Below are 23,075 nucleotides of genomic sequence, written 5' to 3'. Positions count from 1 at the left end.
TGTTCTGCTTGAATTTAGTTCTTCCATTCATTCTGGAAATTCCTACCCAGTTTAGTTTTATGAGCTGAAGATGATCAGAGACCTGTACTGAGAAGTCTTTCCATGAGTCTCACAGAAGACAAAAATACATTTGCAGAAGGCTTTCGTAAAAGCATCTCAGTAAAAAAGAGTAACTGTATGATAAAAGTTTCTAAAATGGCCATGGTTAAAGATGTGATTAGAGTTTATTACAATGCAAGTGGCAGGAAATTTGGTTATTTCTGTGACCTAGAACACTTTAATAACATGCCAGGACATATCAGATTGTTTGTGGAGTTTTATGTAATTTTTAGAATCCTTACTTTGCTAACGGACATCTACACAAATCTCAAGTTTGGTAGCACTTATTTGACAGTGTTGTCCGTGGGATTAAACACAACACACAAACCTAAGGAGTTTAATTACTCATGAGATCTTTGAAATGTGCAAGGGGTCCTCTGGAAAATTTCAGTTAGATTGTGGTTGTGAAGACTTCATTTTAGAAATTTGATTGTGGGAAGTATGTGAAAAAATATGGAAAGGTTTGGACATTTGGTTAAATAGGATCATGAATCATCATGAAACAATAATTATCCATCTAACTGAAGTGTTAATAAAAGATTATAAAGGCCAATACAGAAGGTTACACAGTTGTAAGCAAAATTTAGTCCTTTTAATATTAAGACTTGGGTTTTTTTAAGTAATCAAAGACCTAATAAACATAGGAAATTATTTTGGCAAAACACAGAATCCTTGTTTTTTAGACAGATATCTTTAATTTTTTTTTAAGATTTTATTTATTTGACAGAGATCACAAGTGGGCAGAGACGCAGGCAAAGAGAGAGGAGGAAGCAGGTTCCTTGCTGAGCAGAGACCCCCCCCCTTCCATGCGCGGCTTGATCTGAGGACCCTGAGATCATGACCTGAGCTGAAGGCAGAGGCTTTAACCCCCTGAGCCACCCAGGCACCCCTACTTTTATTTTTTAAAAAGATTTTATTAGAGAGCACAAGCTGGGGGAGAGGCAGAGGGAGAGAGAGAAGCAGGCTCCCTGTGCAGAGCTTGATCCCAGAAGCCCCATAAGGCAGATGCTTAACCAACCGAGCCGCCCAGGCACCCCTGGGAAGATAACTTTAAAGGTAAAGAAAAACTTTTGTTTATAATTTCTTAGTAAGAGCAGACCAAGAAAACTTTGACCTTTTAACAAGGAGAAAACAACTCTTAACTGTACACCAGTATACTTTTACTCATTTACTTAAATTTATCCTCATCTTACCCATACTGGCCACACAGAAAATTTCTTTTCAAAGATTTCTGTAAACCTTCTACAATTTTTTTTTTTTAAACTTCTGGACAAACTTACTTTTTCTTCAACAAAAATGTTTTCTGGGGCACCTGGGTGGCTCAGTGGGTTAGAGCCTCTGCCTTCGGCTCAGGTCATGATCCCAGGGTCCTGGGATCGAGTCCCGCATCAGACTCTCTGCTCAGCAGGGAGCCTGCTTTCCCTCTCACTCTCTGCCTGCCTCTCTGCCTACTTGTGTTCTCTCTCTGTGCCAAATAAATGAATGAAATCTTTAAAAAAAAAAAAAAAAAGGTATTTCTGTTCCTCATATTTTTTTCTAACCCAAAACACATACCTTAGTCTTGTCTTTTCAGTAGGCTTAATTTATTAGAATTTGTTACTCTTAGAAACCTTAATTTCTAGTGAAAACTAAGTAGTAAACAGCTGTGAACCATTACACCAGAATTCTTTAGATTGGCAAATTAGAAATACAGCTCATAATTTAGAAACATGCATTTCTTCATAGTGTAACAGCACAAAAGAGGTTTTGCTAACAGACCCAAATTTGTCTTCTACAGAGAAACTAAAGGTAGAAGTAGATAAATCTATATTAATATGTAACGTTGTATTACTTTTTCTTGCTTGGAAATAATTTAGATACTCAATGCATTTTTTTGAAGATTTTATTTATTTGAGAGCGAGCGAGCAAGTGAGAGAGAGGCAGAGGGAGAAGCAGATTCCCTGCTGAGCAGGGAGCCAGACTCGGCACTTTATCCTGGGACCCTGGGATCAGGACCTGAGCTGATGGCAGATGCTTGACTACCTGAGCCACCCAGGTGCCTCTAAATACTCAGTGAATTTAACAACTCATTTAATTTTGCAAAACTTTAAAGCTGTTGTGCTTAAAAACAAAGCTTTAAAGTTTTTAAATTTCTGGGTTACCACCAGAAATATTTTGGAAGCTATTTAGAAGTTTACCTGGAGGGGCACCTGGGTGGCTCAGTCAGTTAAGCATCTGTCTTTGGCTCGGATCATGATCCCAGGGTCCTGGGATTGAACCCCACATCGGGCTCCAGCCCTACATCGGGCTTCCTGCTCAGTGAGAAGTCTGCTTCTCCATCTATCTCTGCCCCCAACTCGTGCTCACTCAAATAAATGAAATCTTTAAAAAAAAGAGTTTAGCTAGAAACCTTTTAATCTTATTTACATCTATTTAATTTACTTATTCTTAATTATATTTGGACTACCCATAAAACTGGATGAGACATTAGACAGACTCAACCATTATTCTGTTTTGGTTTTTCTCTGACAGATTTTACAACAGAGAAAACATGAAGCTCATTTGTCTTTCAGTAAACACAGGCAGGATAAAAGTTTTATATTTAACGCTGATAACTCTAAAGACAGGTCTGTTTTAATTAAACCAATAATCTCAAATAAGCTTTAATACCAAGTATTTTCCCGGATCATATGAACTTAATTTTAGAGAGAACTGGGGCTGGCGGTTGGCAGGGACAGAGGAAAGAGAGAGAATCTCAAGCAGACTCCCCTGTGCGCATGGAGCCCAACCCAGAGCTCCCTCTCACAACTCCAAGAACATGACCTGAGCTGAAATCAAGAGTCGGATGCTTACCCGACTGAGCCACCCAGGCATGCCCTGAGCTTTGAGTTTTAGAATGCCTAATTCTTACCAGTGCCTGCCTTCAGATAAACCAAATCAAGCTGTTACAAATTAATTTTAGCCATACCATCCAGAAGTACAGAAAATACCTCACATTTACAACATACATGGATACTCATACAAACAAACAGACCAGAGGCAAACAAAATCTTCCAGCTTCTGGTTCTACTTGTGTCTGTAGAGCTACTACAGACCCAATTTCAAGTATCTCCCTCTTTTTTTTTTTAAGATTTTTTTTTTTTTTAAATTTGACAGAGATCACAAGTAGGCAGAGAGGCAGGCAGAGGCGGGGTGGGGAGGAGGGAGCAGGCTCCCCGTCAAACAGAGAGCCCGATGTGGAGCTTGATCCCAGGACCCTGAAATCATGACCTAAGCCAAAGGCAGAGGCTTTAACCCACTGAGCCACTCAGGCACCCCCCTCTCTCTTTTTCTAATGAAAAATTTCCCTCTCAAGTTTGCATTTCAAAGAATGGTTCTTACCTAGGTTCTAGAGAAGATGGGGGTAGAAAATGTACAGGGAAGGTATGAAGTTTTGTCCAGGGTGGCGATTTGGAGCATATCTGCTCATTATCAGAGGTGCTCCAGTGGGCCCAAGAGGTCTGTTACTGGGTTATATTTTGAAAAGGTCTCTTCCCTTCCCATTTTCCTTCAGCCTCAGGCAATGGTGGGCTCTGTTCATATTTCAAAGACATGACCAGATTTATGATTTAAAGGGACAAGCATGCAATAAGTCTTTTTTCCTAAGAGTTTTGGGGTAGTTAAAATTGACTTAAAATTGACGTTTTTTTTGACCTGTCGGCCGTGGCAGTCTTCCTTCCTAGCCATGGAAGAGCACATTCTTATTTACTGGCAAAGCTGTCACCACTTAACGGGCATTAGATTCTGACTTGCACAGGTAACCTCTTCGCTTTTGGAAACATGGAGGGTGCTGGGATTCTGGGTACATATCTAGCTATTGTTCAAATACTTCTAGGAAACTCAGTTGTTCTGCTGGGTAGCGGAACATGGGACAAGATATTCAGAAATTCAGAGTAATGTGGGTGGAGGCTTATTTATTTAGTGCCCTGTGGTACACTGCCAAACATGATTTTAAATCTCAGTGGCTTGGGTCCTAAATGGTGAATAATGTTCTGGAAATTAGTAGGGGAGTATTTTCAAAAGAGGCCTGAATATTATTTCTGCTTAAATATGGCATTCAAGGAGAGAATAAGTGAGTGCTTCCTTGTTATAATTAAATAAAATGCTTGATTCCTCTGGGGGAAAAGAAATGACCTTTTCTTCCCTCAAGTGCAGGGCAATTTTGTTCCAATATACTGACCTTTGATAATATCCACAAATATTTTGAGATGAATGGCTGAGGTTTGGAGATTGGTAAAGATAAGTAGATTTTTTTTACTTAATTCCCCCTAAGAACTGGATTCCAGCCTGAATGTCAAGGGACTGGCTTACCTTTTTAACTAAATTTGCTTCTTTGTATCAAGGGGAATTTTATCTTTTGTAGAGTCTGTATAAAGCTTTTTAACAAAAGCCTTCCCCCTCTGTTAGCCCCTCAGCGTCAGGCTTGCTCTGACCACTGAGGAGGGCCTAGGAGACATTTTATTGGTTATCTCTTTCCCCTGTGAAGGGGAGGTTGTGAATAGTCCAATCTTTTTAATGTTTCTCTAAGCTTGGTAGGATCTTCTGAAAATGGAGGGAAAAGGGCTTTATAAAAGATTTGCAGTTGTCTGGGGGACATGAATTTTTGGCAGGAGGGGGCGTGGTCCAGGATATACCTGGCAAAGGTGAGTCTATAGAAATGGCTGAGGCGGACAGAGGTTGATTACGGTAAACCAAGCCATCCTGTTTGTCCTGGGTGCTTCTATTAAATTCACTTTCTGGCTTCCAGCATTTATAAGAGTAGTCTGTATACTTTGAACCTAGAGGTTGGGCTGGATTTTAAGAAGGGGAATTTCCATGGGACGTAGACATTCATCTGTCTTAAGTCTAATGTTTGTTCTTTTACCTTGTCAAGGAAATCCCCAAGACTAGCCATTATACCAATAAGACAACCAAGAGCTCTTCATAGGTAATTCTTCTCTTTCAAGTAGCCAATTTAAAGGATCTAATGTCTGGACATTGAGCAAATGGATCCTATTAATTTCAACTGTGACTCAAAGTCATAAGTCTTTTAATGGCTTAATCCAAGACTTAAGAGGTGTCCCTAGAGAAAGCATAGATGATGCAGCCCCTGTGATCCAAAAACCTACTCCCAGGAATAGTCTGGGAAAGCAACCACCCTCTTGTACAGGCCATGAGAATAGTCTCTGGACTATTCTCTGTGCCTCTGGTCTCCCAGAGGATGCCTGGGATGCATCTAGTACAGACCTGCTATCTGTGACATGAGGCAGGTGCTACTGGAAGATTTCTCCAGCACTAAGGAGCAACAGAGGTCTCTCCCTTATGGGCTGGGACCTCTTATGACAAACTTCCCGGAAAGCTGGCATGGCCAGACAGAGCACGCTGCTTGTAACTGTGTATCTCGGGTCCCCCGCCTATTAGACTGGCCAGCAAGATGCTCCCCAGTAAGCGTGCTCTTCCAAGTGGCGGAGACCAGCGAAAATATGCCCATGGGTCACAAAGCCAAGCTCTTAGGACACAGAACTAGACGAAAGGAAGAATTTTATATTCGCATTAATAGCCCTGCCTAAGCCTTGGGTCTCTGGGGGCCAAGCCAATACCTAGAAGGGCCCTGCCTTGAGTTTGGGGACTGTGTAGTGTTTATCGCATACCCTGGCGCATGGACATTTTCTTGAGGCTGGCGGGGGACTGAGCGCCCATCTAACCCATTCCCTGACCAGCTTATCCTGACTGGGGGTCTTTGAGTTAGAGGACAAGCACTGTAACAGCTTCTAAGTGTTGACGCGTGACCACCAGTTTTGCAGCCTGGGCTTCCAAGATGTTTCTTTAGCAACAGCCTTTACCTCACGTGCATATTAACCTACAGCAAAGTTTGTCTAAAGAGACCCTGGTTTGAGGGGAACTGTGACCTCACCGGTCCATGAGGCCAGCTACACAGTAGGCTTATAGGACTGAAGCCTGCATTCTGTCCTGTGAGAATTCCTTCCTGTGACCCTCAACACAAAAGAAAGAAAACCATGACCATCTCTGGGAGGAAATGATCAGTCACCCAAGAGTACCACCAGACCCTGCAGACAGAGAAGCTGGGAGGCTGGTGTGGTCAGAAACCTTACCTTCTGCTGGCTGTGTGTGTGTCAGCTGTCCCAGATCTCTGTGCAACAACAGCTCCAGGGCGAGCATGAGTATTCACCAACTACACCAGCCAGAGGGAAGGAAGAATTCTTCCTCTACCTTTCAGTTTCTTCCAGTGGGACGAAGAGCTACATTTACAAAAATCAGATTAACCAGAGGAAAAAAACACAAAGCTTGAGACCTAAAGAAACGACCAGTTTTTAGAGGCAAGGAGTAAATTCATGAGGAATTGACAGAACAAAGAAAATTTAACTTTGGGAGCTCCAATTTGTAAGGAATTCTAGGCAGAATTTGGGGTGTGATATTAAATTAGTAGACATTAACAAGTGTTGTCTATACATTTTTCTTGGCTCTAAATTTCCTATGTCTGGTGATAAGAATGTCTGTACCTCCCTGGCACAGGAAGGGTGCCTTTCACATGGGAGATACTACTTCTGCTTTCAGGGGGACAGAGGAGGGTCTGAGGGTCCTTCTTGTACAGGCTGTCTCTTATATATTGTATTTAAAATAATCAGTAAGGCACAGTGGAGCAGCCTGCCCTTAGCCCCTACAAAACCAATTCACTAGAGCTCTTTTATAAATTGATTTTAGTAATATCTCACATTTACGACATACACACCTATATACAAGCACACAGAGGCGGTTGGTTAAGCATCTGCCCTCCGTTCAGGTCATGATCTTTGGGTCCTGGGATGGAGCCTGACATCTATCAGGTTCTGTGCTCAGCAGGGAGCCTGTTCCTCCCTCTCCGTCTGTGTTCTCTCTCTCTAATAAAATCTTAAAAATACACACAGAGGCAAAGACCCTATGGTTACTAAAATTTGTGGATTTTTTTAAGTAAGACTTTTATTTGTCCCTGGAATCAAGCTTAAGGAGACTGTACTGGACTTTGAGCACAAGAGCCCTTTTTAGCAGTCTGTACTATAAAAAGGCCTCTTTTCCCTCCATCTCAGTTGATTGTGGGCTGTGTTTACATTTCAAAGACATGATGAATGTATAACTTCAAGGGACAGAGAAAGGATGTAAGTTCCTCCAAGGAGGACTGGGGTTTCCCAAGTCTTTGAGATAAATGAGGGAAGATTCCGAATAGGTACATGAATAGGTGAATTTTGAGTTGTGCCTAGAACGGACTTTCATTTTGGGGGGGGGGAGTAAGGTAAGGACAGTTGCTCCCAATTTCTCAAACTGCGCTATAACTTTAATGACATCCTAGATCAGCCCACCGATCCCAGCTACATTATCTCCAATTCATTTCTTTCCCTCTGGGTACACAGTTGAACTTCAGAGATTTCTGGCAGTACTGAATAACCCTTGGGTTATTGGGTGTTAAGATGGGTTCCCAAAACAGGGTATGAAGGATATTATCTTCCCCAAATCCAGAGTCCCTCCCACAGACAACTAAAAGAATAACCTGCACATCCCAGGCCAGGAGAAAGCCAAGCCTGTTACACAAAATGAGACAAGGAAGAGGGTGACAGCTGGCCCCCTGGGAGAGAGGGCATCAGTGAACGATGGGTTTGGATTTAGGAAGAAAAGGGCAACGTACGGTTTTCTTTTCCCTTCTCTACTGGGCACTGCAGGCACCTTCAGAAGCGATTCTGATAAGCATTTTCCCCCAGTTCTTCCAGGGTCCCCTGTGCAGGCTCTGCTGTCTGCTGGAGGTTCCCGTTAGCTATTTGTTTTTTAAGCTATTACTTATTTGAGAGAGAGGGAGAATGAGCACTAGCGGAGGGAGCATCAGAGGGAGCAGGACAAGCAGGCTCCCTGTTGAGCAGAGCACAATCCCAGGACATGCCCCCAAACCTGTCACCAATCCCAGATCGTGACCCGAGCCAGTGAAGGCAGATGCTTAACTGACTTGAGCCACCCAGGCGCCAACAGTTTACCAAAAAATTCCTCTTCCATTAACTCAGAGGGGCCAGGATGGGGGGCAGGGGTGGTACCTGTAAGGCCTGTACCTTGCCAGTTTTGTTTCTGGTGGTGGTTTCAGAGGAGGAAAGGCAACGCAGACAGAATTAGCAGCACACGTGCTCAGAGGACAAAGGGGGCAACAGATATTTCTTCTGACTTCCTTTAGGTCCTCATACCTTTAATTTTCGGGAGGCTTTTGTTAAATCTTTTAATTCATTTTTTAATGACACTAGTTTGAAATTTTGAAGCCTTCTGGAGTTTCTGCTTGCCCATGTAAACACGCACCCTGTTTGCTTTGGGAACCGGGGCCTTCCATGGCGCTTCTCAAATGACTTTGTCTACTGGGAACGCTCCCCATTGTGGCTGGTATACTGCTAGGGTGTTTTTAGTACAGTTTTGCCATTTCTGCAGATATTCCCAGCTCCCAGCACCATGGGTTTTAGACTTAAATGAGCAGGTGTGCTGGAAGGCGGTATGTTTGACTCTTTAGAATTTAGGGATCCTCTTAGCTAAGCCTTGGTTTATACAAAACAAGACAAAGATGCGCACTTTAACACACCAGCAGTAACCAACCACAGAGTGCTTCCCCAGACTGGCAGAGGGAAGGCCGTGCCCAGCACAGGCAGTTCCCTGCGTGGACTGACCCAGTGGCCTCCATGGTAGGGACTGTGGACTGGAAATGGGGAATGGACTTAAGCAGCAAAAGCCCAGTAAATGAGGACCGTGGGTGGGACCTGGGAAGTGATTCCAGCGTGGACTGGTGGGCTGAACCCAGGGCTAAGGATGGGTGCTCCCTGAAAGCCCCCTCAACCCCCCTCACCTTGGACTAGAAAGCCAATTAGATTGGTATCTTGAAGGCAAAAAGGGGAGGAGAAACCAAGAGGACTTACCAGTGGTGGCACCCGGGCAAGAGCAAGAAAGACAGGAACGCGGAAGGGCTCGCGGGACACAGTGCCTGTGATTCTCCCTGTCCCTGCAGGGTCGTCAGGAGCTCGCTGTAGATCCCAGGGCTGCCACCACGGCTGTGAAACAAAATTCAACCATGTAAATTGGAAGGTCTGATGGGCTTTAGTTAAATAATTCACACATCAGGTGGCATGTGTCTAGCAAGCAGATAGAGCTCTGTTGAGCCCAACAAGAGAAAGGTTTTGGAAAGGCAGAGAAGGCATTCAAAAAGGGGCATTTACTAGCCAGAAATGCACTGTGTAGGCCAGGTTGCACTCCTAAGGAGCAGAAAGGGCTCAGAAAGTTTCCTGGTCAGGTTGCCTGGCTAAAGGCTGTATTCCTGGGGTGGCCGAACTGCAGTTTGATTAGGTAGTGAGTTCCATTGACTGACCTGGGGCCTTTACCTCAGTGACAACACTTGGGGTCTGCGGGTTGTTTCTTAACAGCAAAAACCCACACAATCAGTGGTCACTGCTGTGTCCCTAAGCCTCTTAGTGTTGCATCTTCATTTGCTGACTAACAAGGCTGGAGTGCCAGGCACGGTGCTAGCACCATCCAGGGTGACCCCAACAGACCTGCCCTCATCCATGGCTTTACCCCAGTGAGAGAGACGCACCATAACGGGAAAAATCATTCAAGCAATTCATTACGAGTGCTGTACAGGAGAGAGCTAGGAAGGGAACCAAACACAGATGAGGTTTCAGGGCACTTCTCCCTAAGGAAGTGGCATTTAAGCTGAGCCAGGAAGAATGAGTAGGAGTCAGTCAGCTGTGGGCAGGGTAGAGTGTTCCAGGGAGAGGGAACAGCATATGCAAAGGCTGTGAGGCAGGAAGGAGAAGCATAGTATCCTTGAAGAACAGCAACATGTCGCTGTGCTCCTGGGGTTCAGATAGTATAGAAGGGACAACGGGAGGCAGAGGACTTGGGGCGTACTAGACCATAAGAGATCTGTGGGTCATATTACATATTCTGGTCTTTATCCTAAAAGCAATGGAAAGTCCTAGAGGGGTTTGAGGCAGAGGGGGATATGATCAGATTTACTTTATAAAAAGACCACTCTGGCTCCTCCAGGAAAATGGGTATGAAGAGGCCAGACGGTACTGCCGTGATCCAGAAAAGCGATGGTGGAGCTCAGACCACCATGGTGGCGGTGAAGATATGGAGAAGTTTCAGGGAGGCATGCTGGGGGTGTTTAGAGAGTAAGACACAACTCTGGGATAGACCGAGTATGAAGATGAGGAGGAGGGAAGGGGTCAAGGCTGATCCCCAGGTCACTGGCTTACACAGCTGGACAAAGAGTGGTTCGACACTGAGCCAGGGGCGCTGGGCCAACGTGGCCCCCTTGAGGTGCCTGGGAGGCATCGAAGGGCACGTGTTCAGCAGGTGGAGGCACACAGGAGAGGTCTGGGCTGCAAGCCCACTGAGGTAGGGATGAGATCGCCGGGGGGCGCTGATAGGCCCTTCCCCCAGCCTGAAGGAAAGCCAGTATTTAGAGACGACATGCAGGAGAACAGGGGAGGGGAGACTGAGACGGAGTGGCAGACACAGGAGAAAGCCAGAGAGCCTAATATCAAGTCAAGTGAGCGTGGTGTTTCACGGAGGCCAAGGGCAAGACAGCCAAACGCCTGTGAAGGAGAAGATGACCAAGCCTGAGCGATGTCTTTAAGTTCGGGTTCCTAAAGGCTACTGGTGACCTTAGTGAGAGCCAGTTTGGGGAGTGACAATAGCTGGAAAGGAGTAGTATTATCACACGGGTGTCCGAACGGAGCACGTCCCCTAACTTCAGGGCCACTTGAACAGTCGAGTGTCAGAACACGTACTGGCGAGGCCCCCACAAGTTCCTACTGTTTGACTTATGTTGTTTGTTTTTCTCCAACAGCCTAAATGGAAATCTGATAAAGCCAGAGGAGGCCAAAGTCTTTGAAGACGAGAAGCGGATCATCTGCTTCTGAGGCCGCCTCCACGTGTGGGGTCCACGCCCCGGGGAGGAGACAGGGCACGAGTGTGCCTGCTGAGCCGTTTAAGTGACTGTAACTACGCCACGAAGAGACATGACGCATATCCAGGATCTTTTTATCGGACATGGAATAAGACTGAGTTCAGAACTGGTCCTCAGGACCAGGGAAGCGAGTTAGTCATACTGTCCCCATGGAAGAGTTGAGGACATGGTAGAGAGTTAGTGCCAAACTTCTGGCAGAAAAGGTGCTCAACAAACATGTGGGGTTTTTTTGTTTTGTTTTTTGTTTTTTTACCTGGAACCTTCTCTTGCTCCTCAGTACCTCCCCACAGGTTGACGGCCGGCCCACCTTTCACAGCTACAGATTAACTGACATACACACAGGGTTGGGATATGACACGTCCAAGGTTTTGTCGAAGGCTCCTTGTAGGCTTCTGTTTTAGTCCTTGGGTCTCAGTATCTGTTGGCAGAGATCATGGGGTGCTCTCTTAGCAGGTCTAAGCGAAAGGGTGGGGTCTTCGTGACGCTGAGTTTCTGCTTGGGGCTTTCTCATGCTGGGCTGACCTCCTCAGGAAGGCTGATAAGGGTGGGCCCAAGTGCTCTGCACCAGGAGGAAGAACCTGTGCCCATCCTCCAAAAGGAGTAAGGCCTGGCTTGTCTTTGTGGCCCTGGGATCCAAACAGAAGCTTCTCTGTCTCTTGCCCTCCTGAGGAAGGGGAAGTGTCTCTCTCCCTGCCTCAGAGCAGTTGTGAGGATGACTGAACTGGACTTAAGGCTGAGGGGGTTGCTGAGAACCCTGTTAGGAGACCGTGTCACAGGGACCATCGTGGCAGGCACGTGCTGGATGTTACATGGGGGAGAGGGTGGTCATATTACCAGATAAATTGTTCTTTTGCCAAGTCATTTAATAAAGTACTGAAAAGGGACGCCTGGGTGGCTCAGTTGGTTAAGCAGCTGCCTTCGGCTCAGGTCATGATCCCAGCGTCCTGGGATCGAGTCCCACATCGGGCTCCTTGCTCAGCAGGGAGCCTGCTTCTCCCTCTGCCTCTGCCTGCCTCTCTGTCTGCCTGTGCTCGCTCTCTCTCCCTCTCTGACAAAAAAATAAATAAAATCTTTAAAAAAAATAAAGTACTGAAAACACTTCTAATTAGAATTTTCTAATTTCTAAAGGAAATTTTGCCTGAGAAGCATGGTAGGATCCCTGCCCTCCCTGCCTTGACTCCTTTCAGAGATACTTACTCTGCTGGGTGGCACCCTGGTGTGGGGTGCTGTGCGGAGCCTGCTGAAGGCAGGCCAGAGGTGTCATCATTATGGTCCTTTGCAGGCCTCTCCACCTACCAAGGGATCAAAAAAAGTCAAGGACGCAACTGAGGCCTTTTCTTCTACCTGACCTCTGAACCCATACTGCTGGCTTCTCAGAGGAGCAAACAGTCAGTGTTGCCTGGGGCCAGGATATACTGCATGGGCCAAATTCCACAGTCCCTCACCACCATGCCATGGTAGGCCCTGGTGGCCAGGCTCGATGTCCACTACCTTCTGTGGCAATTACAGCTGAGTGGACCTGTCACCCACTGTGGCAAGAGGCACCAAGCCAATAAGGACCAAACATGAGACGGAAAGGGATGGGGAGGAGCCTTCCAACAGTCCTTTGAGTTCTCAGAGGTCCAGTCTGGTTTTGTGCAGCAGCCCCTGTCAGAAAATGGCAACTGAGGAAGTTAGCTCTGAAAATCCTGTACAGTCATTCAGCCACATGGTGGCTGCTCCCCTAATGGGCCGCTTTGATAGCTCTGAGCCAATCCTCCCCTCACCCCAGATCTGAGTATTTACCTAAGAGTCACCCCCTAAGGCAGCAACTCCCTCCCTACAGAGACTCTAGGCAGTAGGTCTGGAATGAACGTGGTGAGCTGAAGGCTAGGGGAGCTTAGGGCAGACTTCAGACTTCCTCAGTAGAACAATACTTCTCAGTGGACAGATTCAGACTTCATTAAACCACTAAAGCTAAACTTTTGGGAGACTAATGTTTACTTAGAACCTACCAAATGTACTGCTTTTACAGATTATCAAGATTAAAACTGCTGCCTCTAAGGATATTAGAATTTGAGCGGTGTTGGCTTAAGTTCTGTTTGGAAATACTTCTGGTCTTCTAGATGGTGAATGACAGAGTTTCTATTTCTTCCAAATTTGTTGGAAGGGCTCTCCATTATTCACTGGTGAGCTTCTGTGCAGAGAGGTGGAGACTTTTCCTCATCAAGAAGACCACTGAAAGTTGGAAAAAAAGAAATTACAAATTCCACAACGTAGGACAGGACTCTTTCTTTCCACAGGACACCCTGGTTGGTTTTGGGAGAAACGACAGCTCCTCTTTTTCAGACCTGCAACCACGGCATGTCTGGGCTGATTTGGAACCTGCCCAAACAAAACAAAACAAAAAACAACAACGTGGAGTCACCAGGTGGCTTTGGGCCAGGTGCTAAGACTCGGAATCTCAATCTGTGTCTTGAAAGCTGGGCCTCCTAGGGATGTCCCTCCACCCCCCAGGGCAAATGTAAGCATCAGACACACGGATGCTGGAAAGCGGGGTTGCCGCCCAGTACAGGTCACTAGCCACCGTGAAACCAACGCTGCTCATTTCCGCTCACGGGGACACCCAGGTGGTTCTCTTCTCAGCTCCAAGGCTTAGGGAACTTCCTGACAAGGTCACCTATGGGCCCGAAGTTCTCAGAGTCAGGTTCAAGAATACTCCACTTCAAGCAGCTTGGGAACAGTCTAGCTTCGCCAGCGAAAGGCACAGCTGTCAGCCTTCACCATTGTCACCCAAGAGCCCTACCGCTGCCCTGGGACTCACACAACAGAGGGACGCGAGGCCGCGTTGTCGGCGGTAGGACAGAGCAAGAGCCCGCGAGCCTCCGCCGGGTGCCCCCTCTGCTCCCCCACTGGAGGCAGGGGCTCACGGATCTTTCGGTCCACTTCCAGGTGTGCCACGTCTATTTCCGGGAACTAATTTTCCCTTACAGGAAAAAAAAAAAAAAAAAAAAAAAGACCCTCACCCTGGAGCTGAAAGGCAAAACCACGATCATTAGCCCAGGTCCAGAAAGGGCGATGTTAATGAAAACGGAATGTGCGGGCGAGGTGGCGGAGGTCGCGTTACCATAGAGATGTGCTTGTAGCAGCACCGCTGTGTCCCCGGGGCCATCCCTGCCCGATTCTCTCAGCCTTAAAACGCAACCGACTGCACGCAAGAGGAGCTTAAAACTTTTCCAGGCACTGAACACTGAAAAGGTTATGGGCCCCCGATGATCTGTAACAAGAAATTTTTTAAACAACAGTGAATGATAAAGCAAGTGCAAGGATGTTAGGCAAGTTTTTCTCATGACTACGTGGCTGGTTGTTTGGGTTTTTTGGTTTTTTTTTTTGTTGTTTTTTTTTAAATAACAAAATATCAGAAGATTTCAACGTTTTTTCCTTGACTTTTTCTGCCAGTGCTTTTGTTATAGAAACAGTAATCACAATATTAGAGGAAATTTTTTAAAATAATGCTTATAAATGACACAGTACTAAGTTACTTTAATTTTTACGTGTCATCTTCCCATGTTCTGCCTACTTTGTGACATCTTCCCCAACTTTTTTTTATTGTGGTGAAATACACAAAAAATTTACCATCTTAACTATGTTTAAGTATACAGATCAATGGTATTAAATATATCCATAATGTTGTGCCAACACCACCATCCAGCTCCAGAATTCTCTTAGAACTCTAAAACTCTAGGTTCATTAAGGAACTCCCCATTCTCCTCCCTCCCCAGCCCTTGGCAACCACCCTTTCTGTCTCTAGCATTTTAACTATTCTAAGTACCTCATTAAGTAGAATCACATGGTATTTGTGTTTGTGGTTTTGTTTTGTAACTAACTTATTTCATCTACCATGGTGTCCTCACGTTCACTTTCTACATTGTTACATAGGCTTTATAAGGATCCTCTGTATTCTGTTGGTTTGCTTAATTATGCACCAAATATTAGAAATCCAGTTTTCCAGATTGGTTGTGGTGGTGATTATTTCATAAAACGTTTCTGTGGAAGTAGAAAAATTTTTAGGACTATTTCTTTGGAGTAGGATTATTAAGTCAAAGATTCTTGCTATGAAATTTTTTTTTTCAACTTATGTCAGCGCATAAAGTCTAGGTGTGTACCAAATGATTTAGAAGCAGATGAAAGTTACAGGACAATGTAATGTGAAGCCAGCATTGTCTCCTATGACCCTGTCCTGGACCCCGACCCTCAACAGTGTTTAGGCACTGCCAGCTACAGACTGGCACCGATGACCGCTACAACTTCCGGGAAGAATGAATCATCCACAAATCATCTGTTTGCAACTGGTACTGTGCAAGAAAATAATTCATTAGTGTAGGTATCACTATCTTCAAAATCAGTTTTCCTTACTTTAAAAAAAATATTATGTATGTGTATACATGTCCTTGCTTTGCTAAACAGACCTAGTGTGACTATACCCATTACACTGACTCAAATGGAAACCACCTCTTCCCAACAATCCTACGAAACAGGAATTACTTCATGAATGAGGGAAACTGAGAACCCATGACTATGGGTGTAGGTCTTCGTCCTAATCAAGATGTGTATAAAAATGTGTGCGTGGTGGGTGGAGGGAGCAAAACCCTTCAGGAAAGGGATTTTGGCAAATGTAGAAAGCCACACCTGGCAACACCTGAGAATCTGAGCTCAGATCAATTCTCCTACTCTACTATCCCGGAGACTGGTGTTGGAGCAAAAGAGACTTGCCTAAGGTCGCACAGTGTTTTACTGGTAGAGCACAGCTAGAACACAGGCCTGTCTGGTTGTTTTCCTTCTGTTCTGGTAGTTTGTGCCATTCAGTTCATTCTGCAACTGACCTTCTTCCTGCTAAGTCTGGTAAATCTGGTCCCAATCCACTAGGGCAACTTAACAAAACGCTCACCCTAAGAACACAGATGGGGTCTCTTTAGTGTCCCTGGTGCTAAGAATTACAGGACGCTGGAGTCACATTTTCAAACCTCACTGAGAGTCACAAAGCTAGGAAGACCCTGGAGAAGTTTCGGTGACATGAGTCTGACTCTATAGTGCCAACAACTTCCTCATTGGCCACTCATCCCCCATCCCCCAACCACGGATCTGGGCCAAAGGAAGTAAGTGGGGGCATTCCCGAGAGTTTGAATAGCTCCTGTTTGGATGGTTTTCATCACAAGAGGGCAGCATGTATCCAGCAAATAATTACTCCATTGTGCCAGTGGCTCCCAAGGATCCAGAGAGCTAGGGGCCTGTGACATTGTTCTTTAAGACCCCATACCAAATACATAATGTTAAAAGCAAGTTCATTTTAAGCCCATTCACCCTTGTGTCCAAAGACACTGGAAGGCAGAGAGTCGGCCCCACAGCTCGGTGAAGAACAGTACAGCAAGTCTCTGGGTGGTGAGGATTTCGGTTCACATTTCAGTGCTATCAGGAGTTGTGTGACTCTGGACAAGCAACTTAGCTTTTCTGTGCTTGGGCTTCCTATTGTAATACTAGTACTCCCCTCAGAGGGGGTGTGGGGTTAGAGGAGTAAATTAATTTATGTAAAGCACTTAAGATAGTACCTGACAAGTAGGATGGGCTCCAGAAGCAGTAACTCTTATTGTCTGATCAGAACCTTTTCCTATGGCCTTAATGAGCACCAGGGATAAGGCAAGAGAGAAGAGGGGCCTCTGCTGGGCCATCCTTCCTGTCCCTCAGAGCCCCTTGAAAACAGTATCTCCATATTCAGACCGACTGCAAGCTCTTGACTTTTAAGCAGCCTAGGGCCAGAAGCCATTTCCAAGGCTGAACACCTATGGGATCAGAACCGTTTCTTATACTTGACACTGTCTTTTTACTTTGTTCAAGGACCCCGTATCCCTATCATATCCGGAAACATGGATTAGAGAGGCCAAAAGTCTGTTTACATTATGATTTGAGTGTCTTCTCTGGCCTTCCCCACTACAGTCATTAAGTCTGAAGGTCATTTTTTTGAGGTCAGCACGTGGTTCTCTGTCTCTAGCATTCTTTACTTTTGCTCGTTAACATTGCTACTGTTGAAGAAATGAATGAGGGAGGAGAGTAGCAGGGGAGGTAGAGAAGGGAATAAACCAAATCGAATCGGTGAACTCCTGACTTGAACTCCTGACTCCTGGGTGGGTGAATTCATGACTCCTGACTTGCACCAGCTTTGGCCACTCCTATCACCTTGCCCGGGAACCAGCCCAGTGTGTCTCAGGGCATCAGCCTGGCGTCCTGGCCGCTGAGGTCTATGGTGGCAGCAGCTCATCATCTAGTGAGCAGCTGTGGGGAATATACCGGCCGCCCACTGCTGCTTTCGTATTTCCCAGTGGGTTTGATTTTCTATTCCCCACATTCCTAGGCAATGTGTAAGGTCTTTTTCCTTCCGTCAAGATAATGCACTCATTTCTAATTCATTTTCCCAGGAGGACCCACTGGTGATCAACAACATTCTTCCATTTGAATCATCTAGACCAGTGTTTCTCAACTTTTGTTCATCATTGCCCCTTCAAGGAGACTTTTTAGACTTTTTTCCCCCCCTAATCCCTCTTCCCACCATGAAATTCTAATACCACAGTTATACTGTATTTCTCTTTGTGGCCCCTTGGGCACACACCATTGAATACCCAAGTTCTTTTTGGTCCCACATGAACCAATTTTCACCCTCTTAGGGGTGACATCCTCCCAGTTGAGAATGCTTGATCCAGTCAAATCCTAGATAATTCTTATGACCCTTGCCATCCCCAAGAACTCCACTGTCACCCTAAAGACCATTTGCCTTTATACACATTATTCAGCTTCCAATCCAATAAATTTTAGTAGTTACAACATTTTTATTCTTTCCTCCACTCTTATAACTGTCTTGAACCAAGTTTAATCATTGTGCAAAAACACTGCTCGTGTTGTTTAAAAGAGTGCCAAGTGTCAAAGGGGAACGAACAGACTGTCCTCACAGGAACCTTTCCTACCTGAAGCATTCTGGTACCAGCAGCTTCAGAGCTGGATTTCGGAGACTGCCACCAGGCCTTCGGGCAGAACCTAAGGCTGACCAAATCTGCCTTTGCTGTTGTCCCACTTCCCTTTCTCACTTCCTAATTCCCTTACCCTCACAGCCCATCCAAGAGATCCAGAGAACCCAAGCCTCTGCCCACCCCAGCGTGCTTACTTTTTACATTAGCTCCTCCTACTCAGCCATCTCCTTCACAACCCCAGAAAAATTCCAGAACACATCTGGCTCTTTTGAAAGCGTATGATCCCTGCAACATCTTAAGCAGAGCTGAGAAAGCTCATCCATCTATCCATCCCTTCCTTTCCTCCCTCCCTCCCCCAATCCTCCCTCTCACAGATAAATACTGAACACCAGACTTTATCCCAGGCATTCTGGGGGATGGTAAGAATACAATGGCTATGTCTAGTCTTTGATTTTACCCTATTTACAAGTTAACCAATTAGACTGCTTCACGGATGCTGGCATGCCACAAGAAGACTCCAGGGTCAGAGACACAAGACTTTACCATCCACAGAACAGCAGAGAGCTGATGGCCAATAAAATGGTTTCAATAAGGATATCAGTCAACACGGAATGTTTCTGTAAGGTCGAAGTGAGATTAGTCCTGAAAAATGCTCATGGATTTGGTGACATGGAGGTTAAAGGTCACCTTGGTAACAGCCATCTTGGTAAGCGACAGCAGGGAAGCCAGACTGCAATGGGGCGAGAAGTAACTGGATTAAGGGTATCTTTCAAGAAATATATGAAAGAGAGAAGACCGGACAGTGCTCAAAGGGGATATGGAATCTAGGGAGGGTTACTTCATCCGAAGTAAAACCAGTTAAGTAAGTGTTAACTGGGAGGGAGAGACAGGTATATATATACACGCATAGAGAGAGGTGGTGACTGAGAACTGGAGACTCCCGAGCTGAGGTGAGCTGGACCAGGGCCTGCAGCACAGAAGAGACACAGAGGCTCTCATGCGAAGCAGGGCTTGGCCAGGGTGAGGTGCAGAGTGATGGGTGTGTGAGGCTAGGAGGAGGATGCTGGCACACTGCCAACATCCAAGGTGAACGCTGGACTTTGTGAAACAATCATCTCTACGGAAGGAAGGGAACCAAAAACAGTAGAGTAGAATGTATTTCTTCTAAATGTGGAAACGTTTCTCGGGACAATTTTTGCCCCTTTTGATTCTTTTTGTTTCTGAAAGACAAAAAGAAAGATATTAAGTAAGCAGCACTTAACAGTCTTTCCCTCACTGTCCCTCCTCAGCAGAAGACTCCAGGGCCCACCATCACTGAACATCACTGAAGGAAGGAGGTCAAGGATACCAAGAGTTTACTGGAATTGTGGCAGACTCCCTTCTTTGGATCTCACAATATGTCAGACCCTGTTCTAATCACTTATATTTACTCTCCCCGCCCCCCCACAGTAACCCTGTGAAGTCAAGGAAACTGAGCTACGGAGAGATGAAAGTAACTCACCCAGAGATCGCAGTGAGATGGCAGACCTTCCAACGTAGGCGGTCTAGCTCCAGTTGGTGTGTTCACCCACATACACCAAACTGCTATTACTGAGGACCCAGTAGAGTAATCCAGAGAGGAACAGAGGTAAGACGATCCAGAGGGAGAGATGAGGAGACAGTGACCCATTAAACCTCAGGTACAATGGGCCCCCTTAATTTGGACCGTAAGCTAAAATGTCGTCACTATAGTGGTTTAAACAAATGACTAAGACTCATTTATTTAAATGCCAATTCTACTCAACTACATTTATCATGTATCAGTAAATACTTCATTTTTATAGGCCTGAAATGTAATTGTGAAACAAAATCAGTATGATTTTTATTCTAACCAACAGTGATATCAGAACTTGATTCAGTATGAAAACAGCCTCACAGTGGACTAGATAATCAAGTAAGTGAACAGGGTGTTACAGATATCTGAATGATTTGCCCAACTTGTGCACTATTACTATGATATGTATGGTAGACTTGGCGCAAATGCTCTCCAATAAACCACATTTCCCTCTACTTATGTGACTTGCAGTGGGTCACGAAATGATACACCGGCAAACACATGCAAGCAGGAGCCTGAAAGGGGCTTGCAGATCGGAGCTTGTCCTCCCTTGCTGCTAGGAAGCCTTCCATTGCCACGTGAATAATCTCAAGCAAAGCTGCCAGAGACACGTGGGCCAGCCAGCAGCCAGCCAGCACTTACCTCCAGACATGCGCAACTGAGGCAATGCTGCCAGCTGCCCCAGCTGCTGGCTGGAGCCCTGTGAACAAGTCTAGGCGACAGCCTGCATTTCTGAATCTCAGGACAGGGAGTTTAATAAGGCTGTGCTTTTAAGCTACCAAATGTTGGGGAAGTTTGTTACTCAGTGAAGGATCATTGAAACAATACATAAAAATTAAGGAAGGCGAGCTTAAATGCACAATGGCTTAAATACAATAGAAATTTACCATTCCTAGAAACAGTTCAAGAAGGTTTCAGATGGGTGGGAGGGGGGCTCTGCTAAACACAGTCACTCAGGGATCCAGGCTGGCAGTTTTTGCCATCTTCGGTGTGTAGCTGCCAAGGTCACCTAGGCACCATAATCCAAAGAGCAGACACAGAGAGAGCATGGAGGACAGCACATGGGAAGCTTTATGGATCCATTCAAGAAACAGGGCGTATCTCTTCTATTCGCATTTCAAAGGTAGAGCCCAATCACATGGCCAACCCTAACTGCAATGAAGGAGTCTACTTCATTGGGAAGTAGAGGAAGGTGAGGAACAGCCTGATGAACTCATAGTTTGATGCTACAGACTTTTATTAGCTTTCAAGGCACAACAAGAACACAGGGAACCTAATCCACGTAAATCTTCATTTCTTAATCTACAACACAGGGAATAATTGTTTTTGTTAGGTTGTTATAAAGATTAAATGTAAAGCACTCAGTAAGAGTGTCTGGTACATGATAAGCATTCAATAAATGGTAGCTATTAGTTTTATTACTGTTACTAAGTTGGATGGTGTGAGAAATCAGAATATGACGAGAAGGAGTTACACTAAGCTATCCAGAGAGCAGTACCATTAGTCATGACAAGTCCAAGTGCAATCACGAAAGTCTAACTCAAACCAGTGTTAACCAAAAAAGGAGGGGACTTATTAGGACAGAAAGACAGGGTCTAGCTCTTCATGTCAAAGAAGACCTGCCAAACTAGAACCTTCTCCAAGACTTCAGAGGTTAGAACTCTTTTCCCTTCTCATGTTATATGGCACATACATAGATAGATCTTTGCTTCATTCCCTCCAATGCCATACCCTTAGCATGTTTTAACAAGCTCCAGAATTTTTCTGATTTTCAAATATATGATAATACTGTTGTAGTTGTATTTTTCAAGAGTGTCTTTTGGCCATGAGTTGGTAACTGCTGAAGTTAGGAGATGGGGACACGGGAGGTCACTACACTGTTCTCTCTACTTTTGTATACATTTGAAAGTTTCCACTCAACAAACAAACAAAACAAAAGCACAAGACTGATCTAATCTTGACAGAGATTCAAGAAGAAGGGATGCACTTGATGGCCTATCTCACATCACATTTGAAACAGTGATTTTCTGCTTTGATGCAAACTGTGTACTACCAGGGAAATGCTGCCACCATGTCAGCATTATCATCTGTTTGGTTGTGGTTTCTCTGGATTTTGAGGGAAATGGCTAAAGTGATCTATAGACCACAGGGTTTGACAGGGTTGGATGAACTCAACTACGACCTTGTCTTGAACTGACTCCTAGAACATGTTCGCCACTCTCCTCACATCTTATCACCTTAAGAAAGGTAGAGATGGGGCGCCTGGGTGGCTCAGTGGGTTAAGCCTCTACCCTCGGCTCAGGTCATGATCTCAGGGTCCTGGGATTGAGCTTCGCATTGGGCTCTCTGCTCAGCAGGGAGCGTTTCCCCACCCCCCTCTCTGCCTGCCTCTCTGCGTACTTGTGATCTCTGTCAAATAAAAAATCTTTTTAAAAAAATTTAAAAATTAAAAGAAATGTAGAGCTATCTTGGTAGCACTTTCCTTAAGCACCTTCATATTTAACAGTCTCAGGAAAGAATAGAGCAGAGAAAAAACACAAGAATAATAAAAACTACAGATCTACTTTCTAGTGATGAGGACAACAAACTCAGGGTAGTCAAGTATGTATTAAAGGTAACTAATCAGAATAGCCAATACTCTAGTCAGCAGCAGAAAATTTAAAAAATACTAGCTACTACTCTTTCTAGTAAGAATTCCCCCCCCCCAAGTAGCCAAGTGATCAGGAATGAGTATTTATTCTCTTCATTTCAGGCCAGTCCTGAAAGGTAACTGCCATCATTTTATTACAGGATGTATTTTCTGAGGGGAAAAAAAAAAATCAATTTCTCTGTCTTCCATTCTTCGTAATCATGTCCTACGAACTGGTTGATCTCATCTATTACACTGACCACATAAAAAATAAGGGCTGAGAGTAAAGATGCTGATAATCTTAGAAAAAATTCTAAGGATATAGGAAGCCTCTGTCCAAAAAGAAAGAGCATATTGGAATATAAGTTTTACAATTAAAATCTTTGCTAATCAGTCTTGATATTCAAATCATTTTGTATCCAAGTCAGATTTCCTTATTTTTACAAAGGTGGTAGACTCCTTTCCAAAGATAGAGTATCACATCATATTCTATCCCATTTTTTTTTTAACTATGTACTGTTAACATTCCTTCCATTGGGTGGTAGATGTCTTCTCCCTGTGAACCTGAGAAGAACTTGTGTCCCCAACCAATAGAGTACAATGGAAGTGACTCTATGTGCCTTCGAGACAAACTCACAAGGAAGTCATGCACTTCTGCCTTGCCCTCTTGAGGCAACTGTTCTTGGAATTGAACCACTGCACTATGAGGAAGTCATGCAACTACAAGGACATGTCACGTGTAGGTGTGCCGGCAAATGTCCCCCACTGAGGCCC

General features: G+C 44.9%; 1 protein-coding gene, 1 long non-coding RNA gene and 2 other non-coding genes across 5 annotated transcripts in view; 2 read left to right on the top strand and 2 right to left on the bottom strand.

Moving 5' to 3' along the window:
* Positions 1-11,967, top strand: part of NOD1 (nucleotide binding oligomerization domain containing 1) — a 67,837-nt gene extending 55,870 nt beyond the window's left edge. For both annotated transcript variants that reach the window (XM_044246311.1, XM_044246312.1), the window contains exon 13: positions 10,964-11,967. In XM_044246311.1, the coding sequence (XP_044102246.1) occupies positions 10,964-11,036 (73 nt within the window). In that variant the 3' untranslated portion in view covers positions 11,037-11,967. The remainder of the gene's footprint in view (positions 1-10,963) is intronic.
* On the top strand, positions 3,754-3,882 carry LOC122905790. The gene has a single exon (XR_006384463.1). It is a non-coding gene; the product is annotated as a small nucleolar RNA SNORA24 (small nucleolar RNA).
* LOC122904954 lies at positions 11,428-18,091 on the bottom strand. The gene is made up of 5 exons (XR_006384289.1): positions 18,076-18,091; positions 14,190-14,339; positions 13,078-13,300; positions 12,281-12,375; positions 11,428-11,501 (listed from the first exon to the last, which is right to left on the bottom strand). It is a non-coding gene; the product is annotated as an uncharacterized LOC122904954 (long non-coding RNA).
* A 4,295-nt stretch (positions 18,092-22,386) lies between these two features.
* Positions 22,387-22,459, bottom strand: LOC122905811. Its single transcript, XR_006384483.1, has one exon. It is a non-coding gene; the product is annotated as a small nucleolar RNA SNORD2 (small nucleolar RNA).
* Between the last annotated feature and the right edge of the window lie 616 nt (positions 22,460-23,075).

The sequence above is a fragment of the Neovison vison genome, chromosome 4 (genome assembly GCF_020171115.1).
Source record: "Neovison vison isolate M4711 chromosome 4, ASM_NN_V1, whole genome shotgun sequence".
NCBI classification, from domain to species: domain Eukaryota; kingdom Metazoa; phylum Chordata; class Mammalia; order Carnivora; family Mustelidae; genus Neogale; species Neogale vison.
This window is presented reverse-complemented; position numbering and strand designations above follow the sequence as displayed.